Raw genomic sequence first — 17915 nt, forward strand, 5'->3', positions numbered from 1 at the left:
ATATATTCCCATTAGGCGCTTTTTTTTGCCACTCAATCACAGCAAGAGTCCTAACTCACATGTGTTCAGAGGATTGGGGATTGAGACATATATTGATAGCTGATGGTAGTATAATTCCATTAATAATATTCTAGAACATTTTGAGATAAAATGATGAATGTACTCCTTTAGCTGCAAAAACTTCACTCTTTCCTCCTCACCCCATTTCTGTGGCCCCTTCCAAAGAGGATATCTCCCATTAGCCTCTTACTTCCCTCCATCCCCCCATGCCCTCCTCCCAAGAAAATCTGCTAATTCTAGTGGATGTTTATGAAACAAATGCCCTTACATCCCTGTTTTCCTTCCTTTGGAAGCAGCGAGATGAGAAGAGTAGGCAACCCGTGCTTATGTAGAAAATAATAATATTTAAAGAAAGAGACGGGAAATTATATCCATTATAAGCTTTTTCTTTTTTTTCTTTTTTAGAATTGTAGCTTATGAGTTTATCTACGCCCGCTATAGTCATAATTACAATTTAATATCTGCATACAAAAGCTATGTAAAAATCCATTTTTCCCAAATATACAAATTTTCGTTTTGGATAGTTTAAAACATTTTGATCACAGATTTCAATAGAGTTTTAGGCTGAAAAAAATATTACCGATCTAGCAATATCACTTAACACCGTTTGCAAAACAAATCTTCCAATGACTGTAAATCTTTTCCTATTCTGTTGAATTTTTCTGATTCTCAGGACATGAAAACATGATGGGGGATAAAAGGTGTTTTCTCTGAAGAAAGGCTTCATAACTAATTTGGCTCTATAATCAGATGAAAAATGCCAATTAGGAAGAACTAAAAGAAAGGGGTGGCATAATGTCAACTCATGCATGCCCTGACATCTTCTATGTCAGCAACACACATGTAATGAAAGTGTCTTCCTTTGTGTTGCTTTGTGCTCTGTAACGTACATGGGTATCATCTGCATCCTGAGGAGGACAGAGTTAAATCTGATTGTCTTGTGCATAAGGTGGGTCAGCTTTAACTGTGCAACAGAAAGCCACAAACAGCATTGTATCTGCACGATATTGCTCTTGAAGGCGGCATTAATGAATGTAGAAACACACTAGAAATGCACACTTTTTGCATTTGCAAACATTTGTACAGCACAGTAAAACTTCTGTGATAAGGCCAAACCTTTTTTTCCCTTAGTCTGTGTGTGTGTGTGTGTGTGTGTGTGTGTGTGTTTAAAGTTTTTATTTTTCTTTTAAAGATTAAAGTAAAATGTTTCGATTGTAAAAAATACACACCGGGCAAATCCTTACCTGGATAATAAATATCTACATCACAGTACAATAAAATTTCTTCTCTATAAAATTTAAATATGGATTATAGTCTGTCCCTATCAAAAGAAACACTATGCTAATATTTCCATATTATTAAAATAACAGGAAAAATTACGAGCTTATTTTAGAACCTTGATGCCGTAGCCATTGGAAAGGACAACGAGATTCAAATGTCTGTAAGCGTTCTCCTTTTGAAGAGGAACTGTGGCCTGGTTATTCACTTCAATTCAGTTTACGAAAAAGGTTTAGCCTTACAAATGCTGGCTACGTTTCAAAAACCATGAGACCAGTTTCATATTTTATGACTCATGCAGCAAAAGGTCAACATGACACGAATGGGTTAGAGGTCCATAGAATAAAAATGTATCACGGACAGTGACATGCTTTGAGGGCATCCGCAGTTCGTGGAGGCTGGGTCTGAGGGGGTTTAGGGCTGAGGAGGAACCAAGCCTGCACCCCTGTTCACTCAGAGGCGACGCGGGGGTGGAGCCGGGCTGGGCGGTCCGATGACCGCGCTGCAGGTGGAAGAGGCGTCTCTCGGGGCGCAGGTGAGAGGCATCACAGGGCTGAGGCAGCAACACGGCAAAGTGTGCCATTGAGGACCGAGGCTCATGTGACTAGCAGAAGCTCGGAGGCGGCACGTGGTGTTTTGAGCAGAATCGTAAAGAAGAAAAGATCTTAACTTTTGTCACTATTTCTAGAAACGCTTAACGTCTAATTGAAGAGCAAAGTACACTTGAGGGTCACACACACACACACACACACACACACACACACACACATACACACACATACACACACACACCGGACACCCCAAATTTAAGTGATTTATAAATAGGAATCCCAGTTGTACGGTGTGTTCTCCTCTACTGGGATGTCTCCCCGCTGGGAAGGGTTTCAGTCAGTCCACATTTGATTTGAAAGTCTGGACAACATAAGAAAAAATGTTTAAAATAATCCAGAGCAGATCCCTCCTAATCGAGTTTTATAGGATGGAGTCTTGAGGTGCACTAAGTACCTCAGTCAGTTACAGAAGGAATGAGTCACCTTGACCACTGGGGTTGTGCTTTCAGTCCTTATGGCCTTTCCTTTCAACCTGAAGTACCTGAAGGCTTGTCCTACTCAGCATAAAGCAGTCAGCCTTCGACAAGATTTTTAGATCAGGGGTTTGCCTGTTTAAGGCAATCGTGTAGGGAGCCAAGGGTCAAACATACTTACTTGGGGCTGGTTGGGTGGCTGTAGATCTACCAAACTGCTGGGCCAGTGGCCAATCATGTTAATCCCTAAAGTATTGCAGTGCAGCTTTAGATCAGGCTCTGTTAGCTACACTGAATCTGGGGGTGTCTGATGCACTGGGGAATCTCTGTCAGACAAACTGAGGGGACTTTCCTGGGGAGCTTTGCTGACCGAGGAGAACCTCCAGGATCCCCCTGCTTGCTTTTCTCTCCTTCCCTTCAGAGGGAAAACGTGCCCCACCCTGAAAAGCTTCTCAGAGTTGCCCCAGAGCAGAGAAGGTGATGAAACGCTTATGTTTCAAAGAGTAGTTCTCCAAGGAGAGTCAATGGAGGGAGCTGAGATGTTAACATGAGGGCTTGAGGAGACTGGCTAGAGGCTGCCTAAGAAAACAGAACCAAAACACTGTAGATAAGTCAAAGCCAGTAGTCTGCCCGTGAACCTCATGTTCATAATTTCAACCTCTCCACCTATTTCGTTTCTCTGGTTAGCAAGTTCCATAGTGCTGTTCTTGTTTTCTTTCCTCCCCAGAAGCCAGTATAATTGCTTTAGCACTTTAAACAAATCATTTTCCTCCCAGATTATTTCTGGTCACACTTGGGATTTTTAATGCTGTTCTTCCTTTCCCAAAGCCATCATGCCTTTCTCTAAATAACTGATGAGAAGTATGTCAAATTCCTATTTTGAATCAACACCACATATACTTTCCTTAACTGTTAAGAGGGCCACAATTTCTGTCTAATAAAGTTAGAAATTTGAATGTGAAAGAAACCATCAAAAGAACCTGATCCCCCCTTCTCCCGTCCCCCAAACTAGTACAGTATTAAGGATGGGAAGGATTTTGGAGCTCCTGACCTATTCATCAGGTGAGAAAACCAAGACTCAAGGTCACACATCTACCACTTGACAGCACACACTAGAACTCAGGCACCCTGGCTTCTGGGCTAGTTAAAAAAGAATCAATCCATGTGGTTTTTAGGCAAGTTTCACTGATATGGCTTATTTTCCCAAATACTTCCAGGATAAGGCAGTACAAGGCAGGCAGAGGAATAGTTTCTGTCTACCATGCCAGTGAAGAATGAGATACATTCGATTGCATGGGTATATCCTTTGCCCGTCTTCTGACATTGAAGTGACCAGGGGCACCATTTGCCGTCTGGGCACACCCTACTCCAGCGTTTGTCACTGGGGAGGCTGGTTGGGCAGGGAGGGTGAGTGAGGGTTCGTGTGCATGGTCTACAGGTGTTTCCTGCTGAGTGTCTTCCAGGGCAAGGCTATCAGAGGGACAGAGAGGGTCAGTGGCCGCACCAGGCTTTGTTTGGTGAGAGCCAAGCCTCAGAGTCAGAGGGAAAAGGGGCCTAGGACACACTTGTGAGTAAAGCAAAGAGCCTGAGGATCTAAGACCAGAAGGAAGCAACCTCAGAGCATCGGGATGAGAGGAGGCCCTAAGAGCGCTGCATTTCCTTCAACTTAGAACGTAACCGCACTAATCTCTCCCCGGCATCCCTGCAGAACAAGACTTAGATTTCAGCTTGTTATCGCTCCTTGGTCAGAAGGGTTGATCCATAGGGAGATGTGTTGTCGGCTCAGCAGAGATGAAATCAGGCCGAATAATTTCAGGAGTTTGGGAGGTGAGGGGTCAGATGTCACCGAACAGCGACAACACTGTAAAATAGGTTTGATTTTTGTGGGAATTTTCTCTGAGCCTAAACTGTAAGAAGCCTTCGTACTATGAGGTAACACTAGGTGAATTTTTGGAAACTGTTGAGTCACTGACATTCGTGAAGACTTCGAATTTCTTTGGGCTTACTGAAAGAAATTATTTTCCTAGTTGGCCTCAATCAGTCAAACACCTGCACATCTTTTGAGTCATGCCCTTGTATAACTCGAATTAAATCATAGGATTGTAACAATTATAGTGAAAGGACAGCTAATTGTTGGGAAACAAATATTCCTATACATTCCAGGTTAGGCTGCTAAGAGAGAATAAAGAGTGCTGAAAACAGCATGCTCTTGAATAGATAAAAATGTGTTCAGACCTTTCCCTAGTAAGCTGAAAGCCACATCTAACCGAAGGTGGTCTGCAACGTGCTAATCTGAGTGCTGAAAAAATCAGGATCGGTTCAAGATGACGATATTGTCTTGGTTTTAAGTCTTCTTTAGTCTTCTGCCGCACCATTCTGCTTGCTCCAGTCTCTGACTGGGACAGATGGGAGCTGGTGATGGCTTGGTGCTGGTGAATTAATGATTGTCCCCTGCCACCTCCACAACTGTAAAACCTCCAAAGCATTCAAAGGACTGGAGAACAAAATGCAGTAGTTACAAGTACCCGCATTCAAGGGGCAATTTCATCCATGTCTAGGCCAAGGACTACCTCCCCTTTCCCCCAAACAATCCCTCCCAACACAAAGAAATAAAGGAACAAACAAAAAAGAGCTAGGCAATGGAATGAAATGACACCCAGCAGTGCTGTTGGAATTATGAGAATGAGTCAGTCTAATCCTCAAACACTTCCAAGAACAATGGGGGAAAGAGTTCCGTGGGGCATTCCACCTTCATGTGCAGGAAGCGGCTGGCGTGGCAGGCTCCAATCATCCGCAGATCTGTCACCTTCATCAGGAGTTTTGGCCAAAAGTGAGTCACGTGGTGTTTCCGGTAATTGATATAGTGTTCAAAGGCCAGCAGGAAACTATCTTGGTATTTTTCTATTCTCTCAACACAGGCAAGCCCTGGGCGGTCTGAGGGGAAGAAAGAAGATGGAGGTTAATTTGGAGGCAGAAATGAGAAGGCTTGCCTGGTCCAGTTCAAGCCCTTTCATGTGAAGTGGGCTGATCTGGGGACTTTCAACTCCTAGGAATGGGCATGGAGGCTACAGGAACCCTGGGGCATCAGGGACCAAGATACCAGGGAGTGGCATAACTTACATGAAGCGAGTCAATGCTTTGTTCAGATAAATGTCTCTAGTTTAGACAAATCACCTCTTTGGGTCTGAAGGGCGATGCCTCCCTCCTAGGCTACAGAAAGAGAAGCCTTGCCTAGAGAGCTGAAATACTCTGCATAATAAGGAAGGGTTTTGACAAGCATGGAAATGCAGAGAAGAGAGAGGTGTGAAAAGAGATTGCGAAGATCTCAGGAGGCCTGGATGCCAGAGGAGGAATGTCCGATGGGAAGAAACGCTGGTGAAGAAAGCAGCACGATATCAAATTTTAGTTGTTTACCTTCCCGTCCCTTATACCTTTGGTTGCTACCGTAGCAGCCCTGGGTTGGTGGTGTCTTGGGAAATTAAAATGAAAAGAAAAGGGGACGTGAGCGACGCTAGGGTCACCCTATGCAGAGAAGAGTCACAGTGGGAAGCTGGAGCTAGAGGAGACCATGACCATGTACAGCCCAGGAAACCTCCCCAAGTCTTGGGAGGACCACTGGTGTAGGAGAGGAATCAAGGCAGTTTCAAAAAAATGATAGAAGGATGTCAAAAGAAGGCTGGATGACGGGGGAATATCTAGGCTGCAAACGATTGGGTTGCAAAAGTGGGTACAGAGGGACTGTACCTCAACATAATAAAGGCCATATATGACAAGCCCACAGCTAACATCATACTAAATGATGAAAAGCTGAAAACTTTTCTTCTAAGATAGAGGACAAGACAAGGATGCCCACTCTTGCCACTTTTATTCAGCATAGGATTACCAGTCCTATCCACAGCAATTAGGCAAGAAAAAGAAAGGCATCCAAATTGGAAAGGAAAAAGTAAAACTGTCACTATTTGCAGATAACATTCCCAACTGCATCAAAAAGAATAAAATACCTAGGAATAAATTCAACCAAGGAGGTGAAAGACCTATACACTGAAAACTATAAGACACGGATGAAAGAAATTGAAGAAGACACAAATAGTGGAATAATATCCCATGCTCATGGATTGGAAGAATTAATATTGTTAAAATGTCTATGCTACTCAAAGCAATCTGCAGATTCAATGCAAACCCTATCAAAATTCAATGGCATTTTTCACAGAAATAGATTAAACAACGCCAGAATTTGTACGGAGACATAAAAGACCCCGAATAGCCAAAGCAATCTTGAGAAAGGAAAACGGAGCTGGAGGTGTCACACTCTCTGATTTACAATAATATTACAAAGTTATAGTAATCAAAACAGTATGGTATTAGCATAAAAACGGACACATAGATCAATGGAACAGAATAGAAGGCCTAGAAATAAACCCATGCATATGTGGTCAATTAGTTCACGACAAAGGAGCCAAGAATATACAACAGGGAAAGGACAGTCTCTTCAATAAATGGTGTTGGGAAAACTGGATAGCCACATGCAAAAGTATGAGACTGGACCCCTGTCTCATATCATATACAAAAATTAGCTCAAAATGGATTAAAGCCTTGAATATAAGACCTGAAACCATAAAACTCCTAGAAAAACATAGGTGGTAAGCTACCTGGCCTAGGTCTTGGTAACGATTTTTTGGATTTGACTCCAAAAGCAAAAATAAGCAAGGAGAACTATGTAAAACCAGAAATCTTCTGCACAGCAGAGGAAACCATCAACAAAATGAAAAGGCAACTTACTGAATGGGAGAAGATATTTTCAAATCATATATCTGATAAGGGGTTAATATCCAAAAAATATAAAAAACTCATACAACTCAATAGCAAAAAGCCAACCAATCCAGTTGAAACATGGGCAGAGGATCTGAATAGACATTTTTCCAAAGAAGACATACCAGTGGCCTACAGGGACATGAAAAGATGCCCAGCATCACTAATCATCAAGGAAATGCAAATCAAAACCACAATTAGATATCACCTCATACCTGTCAGAATGGCTATTATCAAAAAGAAAAATAACAAGGGAACGTTTATGCACTATTTTGGGGAATGTAAGTTGGTACAACCACTGTGGAAAACAGTATGGAGGTTCCTCAAAAAGTTAAAATAGAGATACCATATGACCCAACAATTCCACTTCTGGGTATTTATCTGAAGAAAACAAAATCACTAAGTCAAAGACATATCTGCACCCCCCCACCATGTTCTCTGAAGCATTATTACAATAGCTAAAGTGTGGAAACAACCTAAGTGTCCATTGATGGATGAATGGATAAAGAAGATGTGATTCACACACACACACACACACACACACACACACACACACACACCCCACCCTGGAATACTATTTAGTCATAAAGAATGGAATCTTGCTATTTGCAACAATATGGATGGATCTTGAGGGTATTATGCTAAGTGAAATAAGTCAGAGAAAGACAAATACCGTATGATCACACTTATTTGTGGAATCTAAAAAACAAACAAAACCCCAGCAAGCTCATAGACACAGCAGATTGGTGGTTGCCAGAGGACGGGGGTGGGTGGGTGAGATGGGTGAAGGGGGTCAAAAGGTACAAACTTCCAGTTATAAAATAAATAAGTCATAGGGATGTAATGTACAGGTGACTATAGCTAATAATACTGTAATTGCATATTTGCAAGTTGCTAAGAGCGTAAAAGTCCTCATCGCAAGAAAAAAATGTGCAACTATATATGGGGATGGATGTTAGCTAGACTTACTGTGGCGATCGTTTTGAAATATATACAAATATCCAATCATTATCTGGTACACCTGAAACTAATGCAATGTTATATGACAATTATACCTCAATAAAAATTAAAAAAAAAAAAAAGAACCGTATAAACCTGAATGAATTCCTCATACAGCTTCAGGGAGCCCTACCATCCCCCTGCCTACTTCTCCTCAGGTTGTGTCTCTGATCAAATACATTCATGCTTCACGTGTCTAGTTATTGAAATATCTGTATTAGTAAAACTCTAAGTAGGGTTCTGCTTAATCTGAAAGGAAGAATCAGGGCTATTGTCTCAGTGCACCCTTCTGAGTTTAAACAAAATATGCTGGCTTTTGAAATCTGCTATCCAGCTCAAATTGCAATTTGTGCATTTTAATTTTGTGTTTTCCTTCATATTTAATGCTGCTGCTCTGAGGCTCTGCTGAATCTCCCTTCTGTTCCCTGTCTCCTCTCTCTCTTTGCATGTGCCAGATAAATTCTCCACAGGATCCTGTAACTTTTGATCCAGACAGAAAATCAACATGATGTTGCTCCGCACTTACTTTGTTCAGTTTCTTTACTTTAAAGGACACTGAAGGCCAGAGACCCTAGCAGCTTCACTCGAGGTCACACAGGGAGGCCTTAGATGAGTTACACATTTTATTTCTTTAAGGATAATTCTACTGATGGGCCGAGGGCCCTGGCTTCTCACTGGCTGTCGACTGGAGACTGCCCTCGGCTTCCAGGGGCCACAAGAAGCTCCCTGTCACCTGAGCAAGGAGAGTTGTCAGAGCACATCTGCTCCCAAGAGGGACTTGCGTATAATATAATGTAACGCAGTCACATGGGTGACACTGAATTCCCCGGATTCTAAGTGGAGTAGGTCATGGGTTCTCACACACTCAACAGGAGGGGGTGAACATCAGAAGAGGAGGAAAAGGGAAGGCCGTGCTAGATCCTGCCCACCACACAGGATAAGAGTATGAGTGACACCAGCATCCTGTGCGAAGTCCAGTACACATAAAACCAGAAGGGGGCAGGGTTGGTCAACCGCCCCAGGCAGGCCGGGCAGCGTCTATAGAAGGTGGACCATTTCATCGAGTCTTTAGCACGGCTCCTCTTTTCCCTCCCCACTACACGGGGAGACTGCAGAAAGCATCCGGAGCCTGACACCCCCCTTCAGGTCCCAGGCCGTCGGCTAACCCCCGCTCGCTCACTTGCTGGAGGGGAGCGAGACGTGATTCTGAAGCTACCGGGGGACCGGAAACCCATCAAGTGATCTGAATGCACACCAGACAAGCGCGAGCTCTCTGGATGCCCAGCCTGGGCACACTCACCTGAAGACATCAGCAGGACGGCCTGAAGGAGCGCGACTTCAGTGTCATCCAGGTTGAAAGAAGACAGCGACATGCCCAGGTCGAAGATGGCGTCGGACACCACCCCAAGACCCCCGTTTTTGAGCTGGCCCCGAGTCACCGCCATCTCCCCGTTCAAGGTTAAAGTCTCACTTTCTGGATCGTAGCGCACAGCAGCGCGAAGGGACATGATCTCCATGCAGCAGCCTTTGAGGAGGATTATCTGGTCTTCGCATGGCAGCTGAAAAGAACCAGGGCACGTCAGCAAGGAGCAGTTGCCAGTTAGGAAGCGCGCGCGGGGCCTCCAGGGCCACGGGGACGGTCCCCCGCAAGCAGCACCCGTCCTGCCCTCTGTGAGCCCGTGGCCTTCCCTTTCTGCTCGGCTGCAGACGTCCACAACCATTTTTCATACTCCAGACTGCTCGTAATCTTCACCAACTTTAATCTTGGTGGTTTGCATTACATTCCAGTCACATGTGAAACTGTGCTAGTCACGGGGGTGTCTGTTACACCACCAACGGAGACCTGCCTAAATGCACCCCCATTGTGGTCTGGTAGCTCTGACAGTCAACAGCTGACTCCACCGTTTAGCTGGCAACTGCCCTGCTCTGTTTTTTGAAGCAAGTTTGCTCCCTGAATCTCTTAAAAGGCCAAGAACGAGGAGGTCGCTTACAGATGCATGTCACCCACAAGACTGAGAGATGCCCCAGCTTTGCTCAGTCACCTAGTGAGCCAGAGGTGAGACCAGAATCCAGACCTCCTGGCTCCTAGGTCGTTACCTTCTCCTCAGCACCTCAGGCACCAGAATCACTCCACATGCTGTATATTTCCGCCAGTGTCCTAATCTCATTTTAAGCTCATTTGGTTGCCCTGGTAATTAGGGTTTGTGATAATGTGATAACAACATCAATAATAAACTTAAAAAAAAAAAACTTTGCGAAGGAGTAAAAAATGAGAGTTTGATTTTCTGGAGGGGGAGAATGTTTAAGTGCCGTTATCAAAGTTTGAAAGACTATTAGCTAATGGGTGTTTTTGATGAACTGGGTATGGTGCTAAGATTTACATGCATCGCCTTGTTTAATGTTCGCAGCAATGCAGTGAGGTAAATATTCTAATTCCAGTTTTACTGACAGGTGTGGAAATTCAGGCACTGAGAGATCGAGCGACATGCTAGGGAGTCCCATGAGTGTTTGTGGGTGAGGCGAGGGGTGGAAGCCAGCTCTGTCAGAATCCAAGGCCAAGAGAAGGGGAGAGCTCGCTCTTTGAAGGGCTTTGGGTGTGCGTTTCCGTAAACAACGAACATGTAATGACACGTAATTTCTATCTGTTCATTAAAGCAGGTACCAGTTCTCTTTTGGGAAATACTCTTGGCAACACTTGACTAGTTCAATTTAGGATATTATGTCAGACTGAAAGTAATACTATGAATTACCTTTAAAATACGGGATATTTCATATTTTTTACTAACTCAACCTACCCACCTTACTGTTTAATTGCTTTGCTTTCTCTATAGAATAAAAGGCATTTTGTATTTGGTTCTGGAATCCATTCATGTGAATTCTCTCCTTCTACTCATTAAAAAGAAAATGACTGTGATTTGCTTTTAATTAGGCTCTAATTTGTACTCCTCAGTTACATCCTTGGATTCCTGGCCTTGGGGCCTGGTAGGAAACAGGAGACCAGAGCGTAGCTAGATCCTCCACAGGCAAGTAGAAAGTTGGCTCAAGTGTGTGGACACTGGCTTAACTGCCGAGGGCAGCGGTCCTGTCTGCAGCCCCATCACTGTCACCGAGGGCTTGTTAAACACACACTGCTGGCCCTGCCGTCTCGGTGTCTGCATCCTCCGAGTTCCCAGGTGATGCCCACGCACCTGGTTCAGGGACCCCACTCTTGAGAACCACGGACATAGAGTAGCAAAGAGAAATGACTCATCAGATAAAACCATTGTTTTCTTTTTTTTAAGCTGTCACATAGTATGCAGCTAAGAGTTAAAATTTCAATACAAGCAGAATAAGGATTTGTCAAGGATCACCAACGGTTTAAAAACTAGGCCAGATGCCTTTTCCTTTAAGAGGGGTTTGCAGGATCCTGCTGAGGCCTGTTCCCGCACGTGGGCAAACAACCTCTTAGTCACCTGCCGAAAGACTTCCATTGCGAGAATGCTCCAGAAAGGGCCTGCCAGGCAGAGAGGCTCCTGGGAGAGCGTCTCTCGGGTTGACTGGCAGGGACGCCAGTGCCCTGCACTCTAACAAGTGATTCTTAGGTGCGCTTTTGGCAGCTCTGCCCGCAGTGACGTCAGATCTTTCGAAGCCCTCGGTTGGCAGGCTGGCATAGATCTTAGCAGAAAACTATTGCGAGTGCGGTTTGAACAGCAGATGCGTCAGATTGCCTCTGGCATGAAACTCCTGGTCCCCGAGGCCACCTGGGGTCTCCAGCCCACTCCACAGGTAGCTCAGGGCCTCCACAGTTCATTTCCCTCTTTGGCGTTCCAAAGAGGGTGTCAGAGGGTAAAGGCCCTCAGGAGGCCACAAACACCAGAAGCGTACGCATCTCTGCTGTCAAAGTAGCCGCCCGCCCACATTTTTTTTCAGTTTGGAGACTACAAAATATCAGGGTTGAAAGAGAGATGAAATCATGACTTTGAAGCAGACGTAAATTCCTAAGGGAAACTTGAAGGGAGAAGCTCGCCGCAACTCATGCTTGAAAAGTTGCGTGCTGAGCCCTCAGCCTTGCCAAGGACATAAGTGCACGGCGTGTTTGTGGCTGGTGGTGGGAAGGCTTCTTTTCTTTCTTTAACTGACATATCTCTCAGAGGCCGGTTTCCACGAGCTTTACATTTTCTGAAAAACATTTTCTGGTGGGTATTCAAAGGGGAACACAGGACTGATAGGCTAGCTCAAGTTGTAGAGCTAGCAAACTCAACGGAGTTCTTTCCAGACACCAGGGACTGAGAAAAGAGGGCACAGCCCGGAGAGAGAGGACCAAGAGAGGTCCAGGGAAACAAACTCAACCCAGTGCACAGGAACGAAAGATGGTACCTGGAGTCAGAGGAAGCCGGTGTCCACGGCACAGCCGCGAGAGGGTACACACTTTCTAGAGGGCAACTTGGCAACACGTATCGAGAGCCCTAAAAGGTGTAGCCAAGGTCCTTAAATTCCACTTCTAGGATTTGCCCTTAGGAAATAGGCAGCTTTGTGAACTGGGCGTAGGTACCAGGATGCTCGCTGCAGAATATTTATATTAGTGAAAAACTGGATGTGAGTTAAAGATCCTGTAACAGCAGAGAACCTAAATTATGGGAGAGCTATTCCTTAGCATACTATGTGGTCATTAAATATTATTTTGTCTCGTGGTTACCAGTAGGGGGGAGGGGAGGGGGAGATACAGCCTATTGAGTATAAGATGGCTCAAGCGTGTATTGTACAACACGGGGAATAGAGCCATATTTTGTAATAACTGTAAATGGAAAGTAACCTTTAAAAATTGTATAACAATTTAAAAATTAAGTAACTGTAGAGTTAAGCAATATTATTTCATGAGAGAACACTTAAATGTTATGTTCTACAGCTGAGGGTAGAAAGTTAAGGCATTAGACACCAGGGTGCTGGCAGTGATCTGTTTCTTTATCTTGGTGCTGGTTACGCGGGTGTGTTGGGTCTGTGACAATTCATTGACCTGCACCCTTATGATATGTGCCCCTTACTCTTTAGTAAAAAGTCTGAAAAGGTAGTTTCCTAAGTAGAACGCTCATTATGGTACAAACTATATTAATATATTCCGTATATTTATGTGTGTGTATATATGCACGTGTGTATACACACACAGGTTTGAGAAAAGGAACTACGCTCCAAAATGTCAGCAGTTCATCTCCTGGTGGTGTTACCATGAATCGTTGCCTTTATTGTGCTGTGTCGGTCTCCAGTGAATACGTATGATTTCTGTAACAGCCTCCAAAACTTTAATAGACGTTAATTTAAAAAAATGGTCAGAGGCATGGAAAAGCACACCAAATACAGATACAAGTCACAGTTCCTCGTCCAGGGCTCGCCGGCTCCCCTGGGGTGGGTACAAGTGGTCCCCACCACGCAGCTGCTGGCGGCCCGCGTGGCACCTGGCCCCCAGCACCCTGCGGCTGGGGGTGACCAGGAGGCATAAACTCTGTCTCAGCGAGGCCTACGACCCGATAGATTCCTGTGTCCCGAAGCCCCCTGTTCTGTCCTTCCAGGTATGGCTTCTGTGCAGGCTCAGAAATGGCCACGAAAAGGGTCCCTATCAGGGTCTGAGGTCTCTCAGGATCCTAGCGGGCTCCCTTGACTGCAAACTCAGATGCACGTGAACTGGAGGCCACGGTGGGATGGGGTCGTTCCAGGTGAGGACACTAAGCCTCCTTCTGGGGGAGACTAGGTTCCCTGGCACTCAGGTAGCTTCCATAAGGGGCCGGGGGCAGGACGTGGCCCTCTGTTCGAGATCTTTCTGGGGCCTCTTGGAGGTCTGAAGAGCAACAGATTGGCCCTCGGTGGGGTTTTTCGAAGGGGAAGATTCTCCGGAAAACATCATCAACCCCATTTGATTAAAAAAAAAAAGAAGATTAGAGACAGAATGGTAATGTAATAGATGAAAGAACAGCAGAATTCACAGCTGAAATTTATGGAACATTTATGACCCAGGCACTACCCATAAATTATCCCATTGAAGCCTCCTAATAGTTCTAAGAGGTAGATCTTACTCTGACTCCTATTTTAAAGATGAGATAACCAAGGTTTGAAGACATCTGATAACTAATCAAGGACGCTCGCCCCTGCAGAGCCCGCGCCCTCAGCTCCCACATGGTAGGACGGCTACAGTTGGGATGAAGTGTCCCGAGGAAAGTCTATGAGCTCTGGTGGGTGAGCTCTTCAGTGTGCCCTGAAGGTGGGGCAAGAAAGGGTGAGCTTCTAAGAGGGAAGACTTACGGAGATTTTAAGATCCTTGCTCTGTGAGGGTCATTTCACCTGTCCTTGAGGATGAAGAAACCACCACACAGCCATCTTGCTGGGATACATAGTGGAAATAATACAGCTGGAGACTCAAAAGAACCACGGCCTCACCTTGAGTGGGTGAAATTCATCTCTTTGATCTTAATTTTCCCCATCTGTGAAATGGGGTTAATTAGAGCTATCCTGCTGATCTGTTAGCAGGACTGGATTTAAAGTGGCAAACCTGGGCGTGGCAACCGGGACATCACAGGTGCTGACTGATGGAGCGATGGCTGTCATGTTTTCCTGCGCCTGGAGCCAGGCAGGTCGAGAGGCTCTTTGTCGACCTCATGTGGACAAGCTAATGGATGACGACCCAACAGAGAAGGTGGGGAGGCGCACGAAACAGTGCATTGCCGTTCTGTACTGCCATGGCTTTCGTATGACTAAGCCCCGACTAATTAGTATTAAATTACGCGTCATAGTCAGTATTCCTGGAGATCGAGGAAACTACAATGAGAAAGAATGAAGAAGGAAGAGCAATCTCCTCACCTCACAAAACATAGGCAACTTTTTGGCAAAATCCACCACTCTGGTAATTGCTGGTGTGATGATTTTTGTAAAATGGCTGAAGGCTTCCAAGTCGACCTTTCCACCTTCTGGGGCGTTTACTATTGGCGCTTGTCCAATGTCTTCTGGCTGAGGTGAGACAAAGAAAATTTAAATGGAGACATCGAAGGGATCACGGATCACGGTTCTCACGCGGCAGAAAATCTCTTCTGAACTGACATACTGTACACTTTCCGCATCTTTTGTTAACAGACCCTAGAGTTTTCACGTCCTTTAGTTCTCTGATCAAAGATACCTGTCTTGGCCATTGCTTTCAAAGGCCCCCAGTGATCATGGTCACAGGATTGTTGCTGCAGAAAGAAAGAGAAAGTGAGAGAGAGAGAAAGAGGGAGAGAAAGAGGGAGAGAGGGAGGAACAACAGGAATGCTTCTGACCGCACAAAGGTGACCTATGCTCTGGGGGCTCTGGGGGCCGTCTTCAGAGCACGGCGCACTCTGGGGGGTGCCTTTCTGTGGGAGGTGGGCACGGCGTGGGCAGGGATGGGGAGGTCTGGCCAACAGCACCCAGGGGCGTCATTCTTGCTTCCGATGCCTTTTGCTTGGCTCGAGCCCTCCACACGCCAGCTGGAGGAGGCCTCCGCGGGCTGGGGGAAGCCCTCTGCTTTGGGTCGCCTCCAGGGACTGGGCTGTGTACGCTGGGCAAACTGGAGGGCAGAGTGGAGAATGGACTGGTACGACTTCTCTGCCCTTGTTCGCAACCATCCATCGCCTTGCTGCTCACAGGGTGGGTGTCAGCAGCTTGGGTGTCATCTGGAGACTTGCTGGAAATGCAGAATCCCGGCCCCCTCCCCAGGCCTACTGGTGCAGAAGCATCACGCGCGCAAGCCCTCAGGCGCTGTGCACACGCCAGGCCCCCATGTCCACTGGGGCCTTCCAGCTCCTTGGCCTGCTGTCCAGTGACCGCCGTGCTGTGGCCTCTCCACTCTCTGCTGTTGTCAGCACTGCTCCCTGCCAGGGACAGTCCTTCCGGTCACCCTTACTGGTCCTTGTGATGACAATGACCGCCTCAGGGGTTCTCACCCAATTCCCGGCAGGCAGGTGGGCAAAGGAGCACCCAGGGAGGTTAAAGACGGTCCCCTGAGGCCAGGACTGATTGCTGGTCTTCCAGGAAGTTTAATGGGATCAGAGGATCCTACCCTGCCCGACGGTGACCCTCTTTGCCTAGAGTCACGGTGCACATGCAGGAACCAGGCAGCAGGGTGGGAGGCGCAGGAAGCGGGGCAGAGAGGGCAGCGGGTACTGGCTCTGTGAGCCTGCTGAGCCGTCACCGCTGAATGGCTGGTGAGCGCACCGCTGGTGACAAGACCGTGGCCTGCCTCTAAGGTCCCCCAGACTTTCCTGTGCATCAGAATGACCCCCCAGACTTTCCAATTTAGTAGGTCTCTGTTAGAGAATCTGAGTTCCTAACAACTTCCCAGGGCACCGATGCTTCTGGTCTAAGCCCACACTTTGAGAACCACTGGGCTAGCACTGAGGAACCCACTTCCCATTTCTCTTCCCCCATCTCCCCTGTTACTGCTCACGTCTAAGTTTTAGCACGAAGAAAAGCAAGGATGATTCTTTCACTCTCTTGTTGCCAGGGCACCAGGGTCAACAGGAACAGCCCAGGCCCTCCAAAGTGTGGTCAAAGTTGTGGGTACAGCCTGGGGAAGGATTTTTAAATCTATTACATAACAAATTCTGGCAGCATTGACCTTTCTGGAATTCTGTTTATTTTATTTTACTTTTTTTATTGTTTGTTTTGGGGGCAGTGAGTGGATGGGAAAGAAGGCTGGTTTCCGTCTTGTTTCAGAATCAATGACGATATTTTGGGGCAGCTGCTGGCATGGCAAAGCCTAGGAAGGCTACTGGTTCTCCGGGTGCAGACGGAATTGATGGAATAATCACATGTACAGCTTCTCTCACTCTCTCTTTCTCTCTGTCTCTCTGTCTTTCTCACATAGACTGAGCTAAGGGAAAAGGTACACAGAAAGTCTGGGCGTGATTCTGATACACAGTGAAGTTTGGTCACTGCTACTTCTGGCATCCTTCAGACCTCCTTGCTGGTCTTTCTAATCTCCGCCACCCCGAAATGCGGCCTGTCTCACCTGTGTGTCTACTGTACAGCTCTCTTATGAAGATCAACTGATAAAAGGAACATGGTCACACATTAAAAAGGTAGGGAGGTGTACACACACACACACACATAGGGTGAACTTTTTAAGAAATAAAAATATTTTAATAACATAGCTTTGGCCTGGAATGGTCTTCAGTGGCTTACTATGGATATTAATAATTTCCATTTAATCTGTGAGTCTGTGGGGCATTTGAATCACTGTGATACCTCTAAAGGTTTGAAAAATAGGAGGGAAATTATACAAGGAAATATGACAATTTTAACTAAAATTAAATGCCCAAATGTAACAACCTCACAAGCTTTTCTGTTGATAAGTATCAGAGTAGGAAAAAAATTTACTTTTAAGCCTTTGGGTATTTAATGGAAAATACAATTGCTAGAAGTAAAACCACATACAAAGTAGAAGCCTTCTATTACATTATTAAGCTTTCTATCCATAATAGGCCTTGGATACTAGAAAAAAACATATAGGAGCTTGGTGTGGTGTCTGCTGGTTCCGGGAGATTCGAGCTCCAGCCAGGATGATCGAGGTTGTTTGCAACGACCGTCTGGGGTGAATCTGGAGCTTTATTACCAATAGAGCAGAGTTCCTTCTCCCTGTCCTTCCCTCTTCCCCCACCCTCGCCCCCCACACTAATATGGATGCTTGTTTTTGAAAACTCATGTCAGTAAAAACTTAGAGGCTGAAAAAAGAAAATATATGAATTGACCCAAGTTAACGCATCAG

The 17915-nt window shown here is 45.7% G+C and overlaps 1 protein-coding gene across 6 annotated transcripts in view; it reads right to left on the bottom strand.

Annotated features, from left to right (window-relative positions):
• Positions 1-425: 425 nt before the first annotated feature.
• Positions 426-17915, bottom strand: part of THRB (thyroid hormone receptor beta) — a 394175-nt gene continuing 376685 nt past the window's right edge. For all 6 annotated transcript variants that reach the window (XM_029213969.1, XM_029213970.1, XM_029213972.1 and 3 more), the window contains 3 exons: positions 14996-15142; positions 9471-9729; positions 426-5296 (listed from right to left, as the gene is read on the bottom strand). In XM_029213969.1, the coding sequence (XP_029069802.1) occupies positions 5055-5296; positions 9471-9729; positions 14996-15142 (648 nt within the window). In that variant the 3' untranslated portion in view covers positions 426-5054. The remainder of the gene's footprint in view (positions 5297-9470; positions 9730-14995; positions 15143-17915) is intronic.

Source organism: Monodon monoceros, unplaced genomic scaffold, assembly GCF_005190385.1.
Source record: "Monodon monoceros isolate NGI ecotype Baffin Bay Population unplaced genomic scaffold, NGI_Narwhal_1 Super_Scaffold_11, whole genome shotgun sequence".
Lineage (NCBI taxonomy): Eukaryota > Metazoa > Chordata > Mammalia > Artiodactyla > Monodontidae > Monodon > Monodon monoceros.